At 47.5% G+C, this 13,961-nt stretch overlaps 1 protein-coding gene across 4 annotated transcripts in view; it reads right to left on the reverse strand.

The window, feature by feature from the left end:
- LOC126210333 (cytochrome P450 4c21-like) overlaps nucleotides 1-13,961 on the reverse strand; it is a 145,700-nt gene that overhangs the window by 70,300 nt on the left and 61,439 nt on the right. For all 4 annotated transcript variants that reach the window (XM_049939537.1, XM_049939539.1, XM_049939538.1 and 1 more), the window contains exons 3-4: nucleotides 8,153-8,354; nucleotides 5,313-5,540 (exon numbers count right to left, since the gene is read on the reverse strand). In XM_049939537.1, the coding sequence (XP_049795494.1) occupies nucleotides 5,313-5,540; nucleotides 8,153-8,354 (430 nt within the window). The remainder of the gene's footprint in view (nucleotides 1-5,312; nucleotides 5,541-8,152; nucleotides 8,355-13,961) is intronic.

A 13,961-nucleotide genomic window follows, 5' to 3' on the forward strand; every position in this document is an offset into this window, starting at 1 on the left:
CTCGACGATCACCAGTGGTGTACGGCCAGTGTAGGAGATCGCTCCCCACAGCATGATGCCGAGTGTTGGCCCTGTGTGCCTCGGTCGTATGCAGTCCTGATTGTGGCGCTCACCTGCACGGCGCCAGACACGCATACGACCATCATTGGCACCAAGGCAGAAGCGACTCTCATCGCTGAAGACGACACGTCTCCATTCGTCCCTCCATTCACGCCTGTCGCGACACCACTGGAGGCGGGCTGCACGATGTTGGGGCGTGAGCGGAAGACGGCCTAACGGTGTGTGGGACCGTAGCCCAGCTTCATGGAGACGGTTGCGAATGGTCCTCGCCGATACCCCAGGAGCAACAGTGTCCCTAATTTGCTGGGAAGTGGCGGTGCGGTCCCCTACGGCACTGCGTAGGATCCTACGGTCTTGGCGTGCATCCGTGCGTCGCTGCGGTCCGCTCCCAGGTCGACGGGCACGTGCACCTTCCGCCGACCACTGGCGACAACATCGATGTACTGTGGAGACATCACGCCCCACGTGTTGAGCAATTCGGCGGTACGTCCACCGGGCCTCCCGCATGCCCACTATACGCCCTCGCTCAAAGTCCGTCAACTGCACATACGGTTCACGTCCACGCTGTCGCGGCATGCTACCAGTGTTAAAGACTGCGATGGAGCTCCGTATGCCACGGCAAACTGGCTGACACTGACGGCGGCGGTGCACAAATGCTGCGCAGCTAGCGCAATTCGACGGCCAACACCGCGGTTCCTGGTGTGTCCGCTGTGCCGTGCGTGTGATCATTGCTTGTACAGCCCTCTCGCAGTGTCCGGAGCAAGTATGGTGGGTCTGACACACCGGTGTCAATGTGTTCTTTTTTTCCATTTCCAGGAGTGTATCAAGAATTTTCTTCCTAACAATCAAAATGGTAACAATCTATAGTAACGGTTGAAGGCAAATTCTTTATCGGCTGAAGGCCACAAACAATGTTACACAAAATCATCAGCTGAAGGCCTGATTAAGGATGTTGAAAATTATTCGTGGGCTGAAGGCCAGAAGCAATTTCAGAATACACAAGAGCTGATGGCCTGAATTAGCAATAACGTGGACAATTACACTTCAAAAATTTAAAACCCTTTCTAATAATCTTAAAAACTTGTAACAAGCCATAGTGACGGCTGAAGGCCTCACTGAAACACAACTGAAAATTATTTGTCGGCTAAAGGCCACAAGCAATGTTACAAACAATTATCGGCTGAAGGCCTGATTAAGATTGGGGTCTGAAGGCCACAAGCAATGTTAGAAACAATTAATGACTGAAGGCTGGAATTACAAGAGGAGAAGGCAATAACATGTTAAAACATAAGAGTAAATTTTAAACAATTATGACCACTTGTCCAAATAAGACAGATTGATCCACAGACAGTGCTCCTTGGATCGACCTAAGGAGGGTGACTACAGCTGTGTAAGCGGTGAGACACGCAGCCAAGAGGTAGTACTCACGTAACAGGATGGCAACTCACATGAGGGGTAGCGTAAACGCTGACCGATCCACTAACCAATCCGCCTAACGTCTGATCACCAGTACAGCGATGGAGTATTTTTAGGCAAGGGCGAAGAGATGGACTGCACCACGTCTTCAGAAACACACCCAAGGCCGAAGGAAACATTACAACGAACGTATACCTCCGAAAACATATCCACAGTACAAGACGATGTCGAACTAGACGCCATGTCGGACAGCATCAACACGCCGAGGAAAAGTACACTGCCGGGAAAGTACGCTAGCCTCCAGGTCAGGTAACTGGAGCGTTAGCGGCCACAAGGCAGAAAATACCGCTGGTTGCACTTCAGTAATTAGAACAATACTGAAGCCAAACTAACATCAACGAGTAGAAGGCAGCTAATAGCTTCCGCCAACCAAACAGACACCACTCGTTTCGGTTGGTCTGGGAGCAGCAACACACAAACAACAGTGAGATCTCGAACAGTGGAGGTTTCAGTACTGGACGTGATCCACTCAACTTCAAACGCCCTGGGTTCTGTTGCCGGCTACAGCCCCTCGGTCCGACAGTGCCTGCACGCCGCGAGCAGTCCCAGCCTGCCCTCGCGCTGTGGACCTCCTCGCCGAGCTGCCGGTCACACACGACGACCTGGAATACTAGCTGTGGCGCCAAAGATAGTACCACAGGACTGGCTATCGATAACCACTGCTGCTGCCACTCGCGGACAAACAATACTAGCAACTCAGTGGCACCATTAACACAAGAAGGAATGAAGGCACCACTACCGCTATTACACGACATCAAGTTATGAGCGGCAAGAACGCCAGCCGCACGTGGCTCATTCACTGTAATCGAATTATACTCGTCCGTGGGCCCTCGTAAAGTCTTTGCATACATATTCTAGAGTGAACTTTTCGCCCCTTCTCGTGCAGATTTTGTATAGTAACGCAGTTAGTTCTTTAATGTCTGTCGGTATATTGTCTGATTTCAGCAAAATACTTTCAGCCTGCTCGGTCGTTGCATAGGATTTTGTGGCACCTTCTCAGTTGCCAATGCTAATCAAAAGTTGCAGTGCTGTTTGGAAGGCGTCTCTGTTTTCTATTCTCGAAAGACGTATATTTTCTTCCAACTTCAAAATTTCGTCTGTTCCCCAAGTTCCGTGTTCCTTTTCTGGGTCTGATCATTCTTTTGCAGTCTGCTAGGGCTGTGATTGTGTTATGGGTATCTGTATTTCGTGTTTTGTGTTGCACTCTTGTTTACGTTCGAGCTTTGTAGCTGAAGTTGTGTTGGGTTGTCTGTCTGTGTTCCTCTGGAATCTTCGCTTCCAAGCAGTTTACGTGTTGTGATATTGTGTGCTGCGTTATTTGTGTTTGACAACCATCCTGAGCTGAACGTCACTGGTTTGATGTGGTCTTGATATTTTTGTGTTGTATACCCTGTTGTGTTTCAGTGTGTCACGTTTGTGTTGTCTGACGGTGCTTGTTCAAATGTCTGTGTTTTGTGTGTATCGCTGAGGGTCTGCAAGTTTCGTGAGCTGTGTAGTTGTTGGTGTACATGTCGTCATTAATTTCATATTGTTCTTGTTTGTCATATCTACGCTTTCCACTACCATTACAAACTAATTCTAGTTCCAGTTCTTCTGTTCTCAAAAATAAGTATATCTGCGGGGTGGCTCATTGGTACATTTCACGTTTTAGGTGCCTTACTACCCCATAGTCCATGGCACCTTGCATTCACAGTAGGTCGATGTGTTCGTTGTCTGTCATGTCGCTGAACCGCGTCGTTGGCAACCAATGACGGTAGGATTTCATTATCATAGAACGTCTCCTGGAGGAAGCCCATTTGTTGCCGCCATGCCATTGCGCGCGCCCTAGTAGCTGGAGGGTTATGTTTCCGGCGATGAATGTCTTCGTACGCGCTGTCAAGATACGTGGAATGAAGGTCCTCTTGGCATGTCGTGGTCTTAGTAAGCACAGTTTTGATATTTCGTGGTCTGTGTTAGAGATCAGTTTTTCATGTAACTGTTTGTGTGTAGGGTTTCAGGATCGCCTGCTTTGTTGGAAGTGCGGTCTCTGTACATACATGGTACGCCATCAACCGCCTTATCAGTGCAGTCGGTATGAATGTGTCCAAGTTGGGAGCACTTGCAGTGGACTGCTTCGTCTAGCCCACGGCACTTAACTGGGTGCCCTGAGTCATAGCAGGTGTAGCAGTTGTGGACCCATGTGTTTATTCTAATCGCCCACAAATCGATGAATACCCGTTCTCTTTGCTTAACGAAGAAGTGGGCTGGAGCACCATCATGTAGTAGCCACACAACCCTTCGAACCATCAATAAAATGGTTCAAATGGCTCTGAGCACTATGCGACTTAACTTCTTAGGTCATCAGTCGCCTAGAACTTAGAACTAATTAAACCTAACTAACCTAAGGACGTCACACACATCCATGCCCGAGGCAGGATTCGAACCTGCGACCGTAGCGGCCGCTCGGCTCCAGACTGTAGCGCCTAGAACCGCACGGCCACTCAGGCCGGCCGAACCATCAATAGCACTTCCTTCAGCAGGTGATACAAAGTCACCCGCGGGAAACGCCGATAGTTGCGTCCTGTTAGGGAACGTGGAAAGAAGACTGGTCTCAAAATATGGTCGCCAGTTATCCCAGCCCACACATTACAGCTGCACCGATGCTGATGATTCGCTGTCACCATACCGTGGAGGCGCTGCATACTATCCCACAGGTGAAAATTATGAATGTCGAACGTACCACTCCATGTAAAGCTGGCCTCGTCTGTGAATAGGATGGATGACGAAAGTTTTAGATTCGTCGTTGCCTGATCAAGAAACCAGCGACAAAACTGCTCCAAATGTGAAAATCTGTCGCTAGTAAGCCCTGCACACGCTATAAGAATCGAGGGTAGTAACATTTGTCGTGGAGACTGTGCCACAGTACCCTGTACAGGAGGACCCATTACCTGCTATTGACGTGGAAGTAGCCTCCCACAGACATTTCCCCCCCAAGTCTGGTGGCCGGACATTTCGGTTACTTCCTTCATGAATTCCTGTTTCCTGAAATGATGCTATCTCAGACAAACGGCGAAACACTGTTCCAAACATTGAATACCGTGACTGTTATCGGCGGGGGTAATTTTCCCGATACAACCTTGTTGCCCACCGCCCGTTGCCATTTGCCCTTATGTAAATAAACACCACGTCAATCAAGCTTTCGATTCGAATACTGAACCATATGTACAATGCTTTATCACACCCTGTACAAGATGAGTCAGCAAGAGAAGTGAATCGGATACAACATTAGCCATTACTATGGAAGGAGAGGGTGCTACGGAATGATGTATGATGAACAATACTAACCTATAAAACAGAACGATCCGTACTGTAACTGTGGCTGGATGGTCCCGCGCGAGGTAGATCACATTCTCTATAACAGTGTATGATTGAATAAAATGTCTCCAGCATTGAAATCATGCATTTACGGATATAAGTTCATTAGATCCTTTTTCTTCCGTGCCCTCCCATCGATCAGTCTCTAGAATTTGTGCACTGTGGGAAAAATCGTCCTGTAGTATGAGTACATAAAATTCCGCTTTAAAGGTCGTTTTGTTTTGTATAGGGAAACAAAGTTTCGCTGGGGACCCCTGAAGATATCTGTATGTCCGATTAACACACTCCATGCGATACAATGTACTGTATTTCCTACGATACAAATCACAAGGTGGTTCAAGAGGTACATAAAGAGCTTCGACAGCAGACAGATCCGTTCTTGGAATGCGAGTCGGTAAACTCACTATTTCAATCCATCTTACCTGCACAATGCTCACACCATAGTTCATTGTAGCAGAGAGCTCCTCCTCTGCTAAGGCGCCTGGCATGAGAAGGTCAAGGTTCACGCCGATGATAGTGCTGCTGAAGTTGCGGATGGCTGCCAGCAACACTGGAGGGTGAACCTCAGTAGCTGCACCTCTGGTCCTGGCGAACCGCTCGCACACGAAGAGACCGCCATCGTGGAAAGCCTCCAGAAATCCCTCCAGAATCTGTAACACCAGCAGTTGTCTATCCCATAGCATGCACTGCAAACTGCATGGAAATAGGAATTGTGTACCACAGTGTTCTACCTTGCGTCCTTTGTAGTTTCTAATATACACTTTCAGAAAAAATAGATTATTACAGTCTTTTAGAGGTTTCTAATTCACGCAAGGTTTATTGTTGCAACAGTGCATACGCAGCATACGAAAGGATTGCAATTAAAGATAAATAGAACAAGCAGTTATGAGGTACCACATATTGACCTATACTGAAACACCGAATCAGTATGTGGTGTAGCTGCCTTGAGCCCCGATGCAGGCATCCAGCCGACAGGACAGATGGCCAGTTCCGTCCTGAGATACGTTACGCTTGCTCGGCCTGCTCAGCTGTGAAACAGTTGTTAGCTGACCCATCACGCAAATCACCTCTCGTCCCATCATATTCCACACATGCCTCATTCGAGAAAAGTCCAAGGATATTGCTCTCCAGAGAAGTTTCTGCACATTTTACAGAGCACATTGCAGTTCATGGGCAGTATCTGGGGAAGGACTATCGTGCAGGGACAACGCATCACCTTTGTATTGCAAAAATGGCAAAAGACCATTAGTAACAATATTATGCACACACCGAGCGCTGGTTAGCATCCTATAGCAATTCACCATCAAAAGTGAACGGGGTTGTAGCTTATCACATCCCACACCATCAGGCCGGCAGTGGGACAAGTGTGTCTTGGACGAATGCATTCTCAGAGACAGCGCTCACCAGGTGTACATCGTAGCGCAAGCGACCATCATTTGCATGCAGACACAATCTGTTTTCATTGCTGAAGACCACGGCGCGTCGTTCCATCTCGAATGCGATTCTCTGACGCCACCAGTCAAGCCGTGCACTTCCGTGCTATCGCGTGAGAGGAAGAGATGCTGGAGGTGTGTGTGTGCCTGTGGTCTCACTGCCAATAACCGATTTGACATGGTTCATATTACCATCGTTTAGCCCCCAAGCCCTCTTATCTGTGCTGTGGTAGCTGTACAATGTGTTACTACTGTTCTTGCAGTACAATGATCATGGTGTACGTCTGTGCTACATGGATGTCAAGAACATCATCTGCAGTGCGATTATGATCGCATGACAACTGACACCAACATCGCTGCACAATCTTAGAAGCACGTCGAACTTATGTGCCAATTCTATCAAAGGATCATCCCGAAACTCGGAAGACCACAATTTTTCAAGCACGCTCAGTTGGCTGTGCAAACACGAGTGCATCTCTGTGGCATGGGTGCCTGCTTGTATCACACTTTTGCACCACAGATATGCATTAACAGAGTCACCAATAATGTATTTTCCTATATTACTTACAAGAGCCTACAAACGTTGGGGTAACTTTTCTATTCCGCGACTGTGGAAAGCACTTGGTTTTGAGGTGAAGAACATGTCAAGCCATGTTCGAAGCGCATTTTCATCCTGAAAAGTCCTTGAAGCATATTTGATAAAGAACGAAAAATCCCAGAGCGCAACATCAGGTGAATAGGATGAGTAAGGAGTGACTTCCCTGCCCAGCTCCTGCACAGTGTTTTTCTGTCTGTCTAGAAGGATGCGAGCATTATCCCCAGTACCAAGAAATGACAGGAATGCTCACTGTTGTTCACAAGCCAATTGACGACAAGCAAGCAAAAATGCACAAATGGTCAATTGCTCATTTTTGTGATGCTGCCTAAGAGCAAGCAGTAATCATATACTCAGTTTCTGAACCTTCGCCATTGCATGCAAATATGGCACGATGGCGGACTGATCAAAGTTCATGACTTTTTCCACTTTTCGCATACACTGATGTGGATTAATGCGTTTAAACGAACTTTATCCAGCCCCAATGATCTTCCTAAACGTGGAGAGTCACTAACGTCAAAACGATATTACTTAAAACGAGAAAACCATTATCTTGTCGTCGTCCGTCCAATGGTATTTTTCCCCATACACCCTGAAAATGTTTCTGGGTTCCTCCCCAGCTGTCACCCCTCTATTGAAATTAAACAAAAATAACAAGTCGGAAATGTTCCTAATCCTCTGTTCATCCACTCATTACCTCCAAACGACAAAATGATCACATGTAAACTCAAAAAGCGACAGTGAACTACAGATAAAAAATGACAATCGACAAATAAGTCCATAGCAATTGGAATACCAAAATTAAAAACAAAAACTCTTACGAACTTAAGCCCCAAACCTAGTATTTTTCATCTCGACCAGAGTGACTATGTTTTTGTAGTAAGAAATTTAACTTGTTTATTTTGGATTCCTAGCTTACGTGTTATGCTTATAATATGATGAATATGACAATAACAGTATAGTTGAAGGGTATCAGTCCTCTGAAATATGATCTTGAGATTTTGATCTTAAACAATCTTCAATCTCTGTAGGGTGTGAATAAAAGTTTCTTCACGAGCTCCGATTGTTTTCATTTCTGTCTTGTGTATTTTGCCTATCCTTGCAAATCCTTACAAATAACGGAAGATTACTAGCTCCAACAACGAAAGTTAGACTGGTTCACCACCGAGCTGCCTGTGGGCTTCCTGTGAACCCATTAGGTCTTCCAGCAGCTTACCTAGGCTGGTTAACTTACCTCAGAGTGGAACGTCGGGTTTATGAGTTTTCGGTGCACCTTCCACCGGCTGGCATCGATGGTGACTAACCCGTCGCCGCCGAACATCCGCATGGCATTGGTGCAGATGGTGCCACGGTCTACCAGCTTTGACGTCAGCAGGATGTGCTGCACATCGTCTGGGTGCGCCACCAATACCAGCAACATTGGGCCCACATAAAGCCTGCCACAGGACATCAAGCGCACTCACATGTTCATTTGTTGATATGGGAGACAAAATAGCTGTACATATATAACAACTACAACGAGTGTGACACAGCAGTTCAGGAACACGACAATACACCAGTGAGGAGATCTACAGGACTGTATAAGATGTGTACAATGCACTAAGAATTCATTATGATATAACTTCTTCAAATTCTGTAATAAAAGTTCCTAAACAACTTGGCACCGAGTCAAGGACGGAATGCCTCTCTTCTTGGAGGTCTCAATAAATAATTCATGTGTCTTTGACCACAAACGTTCATTAGCAGCAATGGAGGTTGGGAATGAGCAAGTGCTACCAAACAAGCTACATCTACATCTACATCTATATGGATTTTGTCTGTTAGTGTGTAAGGGGCGAGCTTTGCTTTAAATTTCCGTTTCCTAAATCTTCACGATTCAAATTAAGTTCTTCTGAAGTCGCACACACAGGTACTTGATAGTGTTCTTACAAGAACTGCCTTACACTTTCCACGTTTTTATCGGTATGTGCTGTACGCGGGCGAACAGCTCTGGAATCGTCTTGTAGTGAATCTTTGCTTTCACTAAACCTTTTGTGCCACTCGAAATCATGACTCCTGGAACGTGCCACGTGTGCATATGCTTGCTGAATCATTGTTCACGTTTCACTAGGGGTTTTCCCGAGCTTAAAGTATAACTTAATGTTCATTCTTTGCTCATAATCAGCATCCATTGTGTCACCGTAACTAATACGTCAATAACGCAAAAAGTGAATCACAGCCCTGTCAGTTCGTTAGTTTTCGGAGAAACACGGCCAAGGTCATCTCAAAGATGCACACATATCAGGAAATATAAAAACAGCATTTATTTATTTCTAGTACTGCAAACGCACAAATAAAATATCTCTCCTGGAAATTTTCTGACAATGGAGCATGTGGCGTTAAATATCCATGTGGATTATTTTGACAATAATGCAAGATAATGCCATTTGTTACTGGTCATGTAAGATTTTTGACACGCTATATGAAGATGCATAGGAATAGTTCTGATTTGAGTCGCCATGCACCGCTGTCTGTAGTTGCGTGCGTGGATGCTAAATGAGACAAGTTACATCAGCTGTCTTCTTCTCGCTGAGGAAACCAAAAGGAGACAGTCGCAGGCAGGATAGCGTAGCGTGTGGATGTAGCTGTGTCATGACTGCCGATGGTAATATTTTTTTAGTACTGAATCTGTGCATATTCGAGTGAAAATTAGCGTGGCGGAGCTATATGTGTCATACAGTTATCTCCAGATATTGCGCGGTTTGGAAAGCATGGTTATCCAACATTAGTGTATGACGGAATTTGCAGCCAACTTAGTAATAAGTTAATTCTATCTCAAAGGAGACGCAAAGGCCCGGGCAATTATCGTTGTGCACTCTTCAACTACAGCACTGTATCATCTACAATAAAACACTCTATATATGCACTCTGTGATGCAGTTTTTTTTCTTTATTGTTATTTTCAAACCTGGGTACAGGTAGGCCAGCAGCAGCATGCTACGCCGCTCTTTGGCCTCAGAGAAACACACAAGAGATAAATGAAGACATCGAGAGGAAAAACATGGTGGACATAGAAACGGAGACAACCACTTTTTAAAATACATGGAGCCGTTCACGGGCGTACACAGTCCAAGATAAAATTTGTTCAGACACTTGGACAGAGACGAATATTGTCACACGGGAACCACTTAAGCACAAAACGACGACACAAACAGAACACGAGGCGTCGATCTCCGGCGCGCGAATGTTCACTAACCGTGTACGAGTGCGGGGACCTGCCAAGGAAGGAGGAGGGGGGTGGGAGAGGGAGAGGGAGAGGGAGAGGGAGAGGGAGAGGGGAGAGCAGATGCCAAGGGCAGGGGAGATAGGGGAAAGGGAGGAAGGGGGAGGGGAAGCCCGGGGGAAGAGGGGAGGAGGGAGGAGATGGGGGAAAAGGAAAGAGAAGGGAAGGGAAGGGAGGGAGGGTGCCGAAAGGAAAGGACACAGGAAGTGAGGGGGGGGAGGATCAAAGTTGGTAGGAGGGGTAGATGGAGGGGAGGAGGACATCATCAGGGAGGGGAAGCCACCTTGGGAGAGGGTAAGGAGGGTGGAGAGATGGAGACCGGGTGGGACGTGGGAATGCAGGCGCGGCAGCAGGCGGGGGTGGGAGAGGATGGGGGAGACTAGCGGGTGAGGAGGATCGAGTTTGCGTGAGGTGTACAGGATCCGTATCCTTTCAAGGAAAAGGAGGAGGTGGGGGAAGGGGAGGAGATCGTACAGGATCCGCGTGGGGGAGGAGAGACAGATGCGATAGGCGAGGAGGAGAGCATGGCGTTCAAGGATTTGGAGGGATTTATAAAAGGTAGGGGGGCCGGAGATCCAAGCCGGATGGGCGTAACAAAGGATACGGCGGATGAGGGATTTATAGGTGTGGAGGATGGTGGAGGGGTCCAGACCCCACGTACGGCCGGAAAGGAGCTTGAGGAGACGGAGTCGGGAGCGTGCCTTGGCTTGGATTGTCCGGAGATCGGGAGTCCAGGAGAGGCGACGGTCGAGGGTGACGTCAAGGCACTTAAGGGTGGGAGTGAGGGCGATAGGACGGCCATAGATGGTGAGATAGAAATCAAGGAGGCGGAAGGAAGGGGTGGTTTTGCCTACAATGATTGCCTGGGTTTTGGTATGATGCAGCTACAGTTACATTATATGTTGCAAATGGTTTCAATGTGCCTCAACGAATACATATAAGCACTGTATCATGTCCTGTTTCAAACAGTGACATTGGCCAGGTTGAAACCGAAGTCAGCTTGAATACGCCATTCCACCATCTCCAAATCAGAATTGGGCTGTGCATATACGATACTTTTGAGATGGACCCATAACCAGACATCGCATGAATTGAGTCTAGTACCTTCCGCCGCGGGTCGAACACGCGGCAGAACAAATGGACGTGGTCAGCCCATAGAGGGCTCCGCCTCCGCAGCGGCTCTCGCCCAGCGAGGGCGCCACCGCTAAGCCACGTGCAGACAGCGGCCAATAGCCGCTCCCTCCGGTTTCCTGCTCTACCCTAGACCAGTCAGTCTGGTACTCGCTCAGGATTTCGTTTCTATCTCGGCGGTACTGCGTTCTAGTCGTTGCTCGTTGTTGACATTTGCCTGGCTTTGGTTCTGAGTGGATTTACTGTTGGTGTTTGGTGTTTGGTGTTGTGGTTTCTACAAGCCTCCGTTGTTTATCTCTTCCTTGTTGTGTCGGTCATAGTCGGTCGTGGTCGGTTGTTGTCAGTTGTCGTTGGTCTGTCGCCCGACTCGTCCTTGTGATTACCCGGTGGTGCGTGCTCCACCGCCGGCGGCTTCCCCGCCTGGCGGCTCCGTTCCGCAGCCCAAGGCGTTCCCGCAGTTGGTTTTGGTTACTACATTGAGATCCGGTGACTGAGCAGCCTATGCGACTGGACAACAACGTCCGATCCATCAACCAGGAAAGACACGATTTAGAGGCGTCCGGTCGTTAATAGCAAAGTGGGCTGGAGCATCATTATGTAGCAGCCACATAGCCCTTAGAATCATGAATGACACCACTTCCAGCAGAGAATGCAAAGTCACCTGCAAGAAACGCCGATAGTTCCGGCCTGTTAGCTGAAGTGGTAGGAAGACTGGCCCCAAAATATTGTCTCCAATTATCCCAGCCCACATATTCCAGCTGCACCGATGCTGATGATTCACAGTCACCATACCATTGGGTTCTGCATACTACTCCAAAGATGACTGTTAATAAAGCTGTAGATGCGATTCCATGTAAAGATTGCCTCATCTGTGAATGGGATGGATGACATAAATCTCAAAATCGTGGTTGCGTGGTGAAGTGACAAAATTGCTTTTGATGTAGAAAGTCTGTCGCTTGTAAGACCTGCACACGCTGTAAGTGACTAGGCTAGTAAGATTTGTCATGGACGATGTTCCAGACGATCGTATGGCTTACCCTGTACTGGCAGGCCTACTTCCTGGTACTTAACCGATAGTCGCCTTCCACAATGTTAATCACATTTTCCTCCAGGTCCGGTGTCTGAATATTTTGGTTACGTCCTTCATGATTTCCTGGTTCCTGAAACGTTCCTGTCTCAGAAAAACGGTGAAACACTGTTGCAAGCATTGAATGCTGTGGTTGTTGTCGGCGGAGATAGGTCTACTGATACAAGATTGCTGCCTGCGGCAAATTGCCATTTGCCTTTCCGGAAGTAAACACCATGTAGGCACGTTCTCGAGTCGAATAATTAGCAATTGTGAGCAACGCTGTATTGCATCCACTACAAGGTCAGTCAGCAAGAGAAGCGAATCGGATACAGCATTACCAATTACTACGGCAAGAGTGGCCGCTAGGGCATGGCGTATCAGGAACAGTACCACCCTATAAGAGGAACCCATGCATACTGTAACTGTGGCTGCATTGTACACCGGTATTAGATCGCAGTCTCTGTAACAAAGTATGACTGAATGAGTGGCCTCTGGCATGGAAACCATGTGTTATACTAAAATGTAGACTTTCACGGCCGGAAATATCTTGTCCATTATAATTATCCGGGCTGTTATGCCGTGGTCGGTTGATGAATTTTGTCTCAATTCCCAACGTTTCGTCTCCGACTGCGGGAGACATCATCAAGGGGGTCCGTAGGTCAATGGAAGGTCCAACACACCCACTGGCTCGCTACTGACTGCCGCTAAATTCCGTGTGACGTCACGTGTTTTGAAAACGTCAGTGCAATTGGCCGCTGTCCGTCGCCGTCGATCGCCGTTGCCATCACCCAGTAGTGGACAGGTGGTACACATCTTCTTTAGCACCGGCATCCATATACCGTTTAATTTCACGCCCTTCTCCTTTCGGTTGAAATTATTTGGGTGTTTAGCGATTTCGATTGCCTCCCTGTAGAGCCTTTCGTAGCATCCGCTTGTGGCCGCTAGTACTTGCGTCTCCTCGAAACGAATATTGTGGTTCCCTGGCTGAAAAGCATGCTCAGCAACAGCTGATCGTTCCGTTTCTCCTCTTCTACAATTTCCCTTGTGCTCTTCCAAACGTTTAGAAACAGTTCTTTTAGTTGTACCCACATAAACATCACCACAGCTGCATGGGATCCTATACACTCCAGCTTTTTCCAAAGGTTTGCGAGCGTTGTTGGCAGGCTTAAGGTATTCCTGTATCTTCCTGGTGGGCTTGTAAATTACGGTAATATTCCGCTTCGTCAAGATCCTCCCTATTCTTTCCGTTACACCAGTGTGATTTCTGCGTGGCTGCCTCAACGCACGTTTTATTTCGGCGGACGAATATGCGTTCTTCATTAGTGCATTGTGGATATGTTCCATCTCAGCGTTGAGCAACTCAGGTTCACAAATATTTGTAGCTCTGTCCGCTAACGTCTTGATAACACCCCGCTTCTGTTGTGGGTGGTGGTTCGAATCCCGGTGCAAATAACGGTCCGTGTGCGTGGGTTTGCGGTATACTGAGTGGCCCAAACTACCATTTTCGTTTCTAAAAACAAGCACATCGAGGAAATGTAATTTGCCGTCTACCTCCTCCTCCATTGTAAACTGAATTCTCGAG

This window comes from Schistocerca nitens, chromosome 10, assembly GCF_023898315.1.
Source record: "Schistocerca nitens isolate TAMUIC-IGC-003100 chromosome 10, iqSchNite1.1, whole genome shotgun sequence".
NCBI classification, from domain to species: Eukaryota; Metazoa; Arthropoda; class Insecta; order Orthoptera; family Acrididae; genus Schistocerca; species Schistocerca nitens.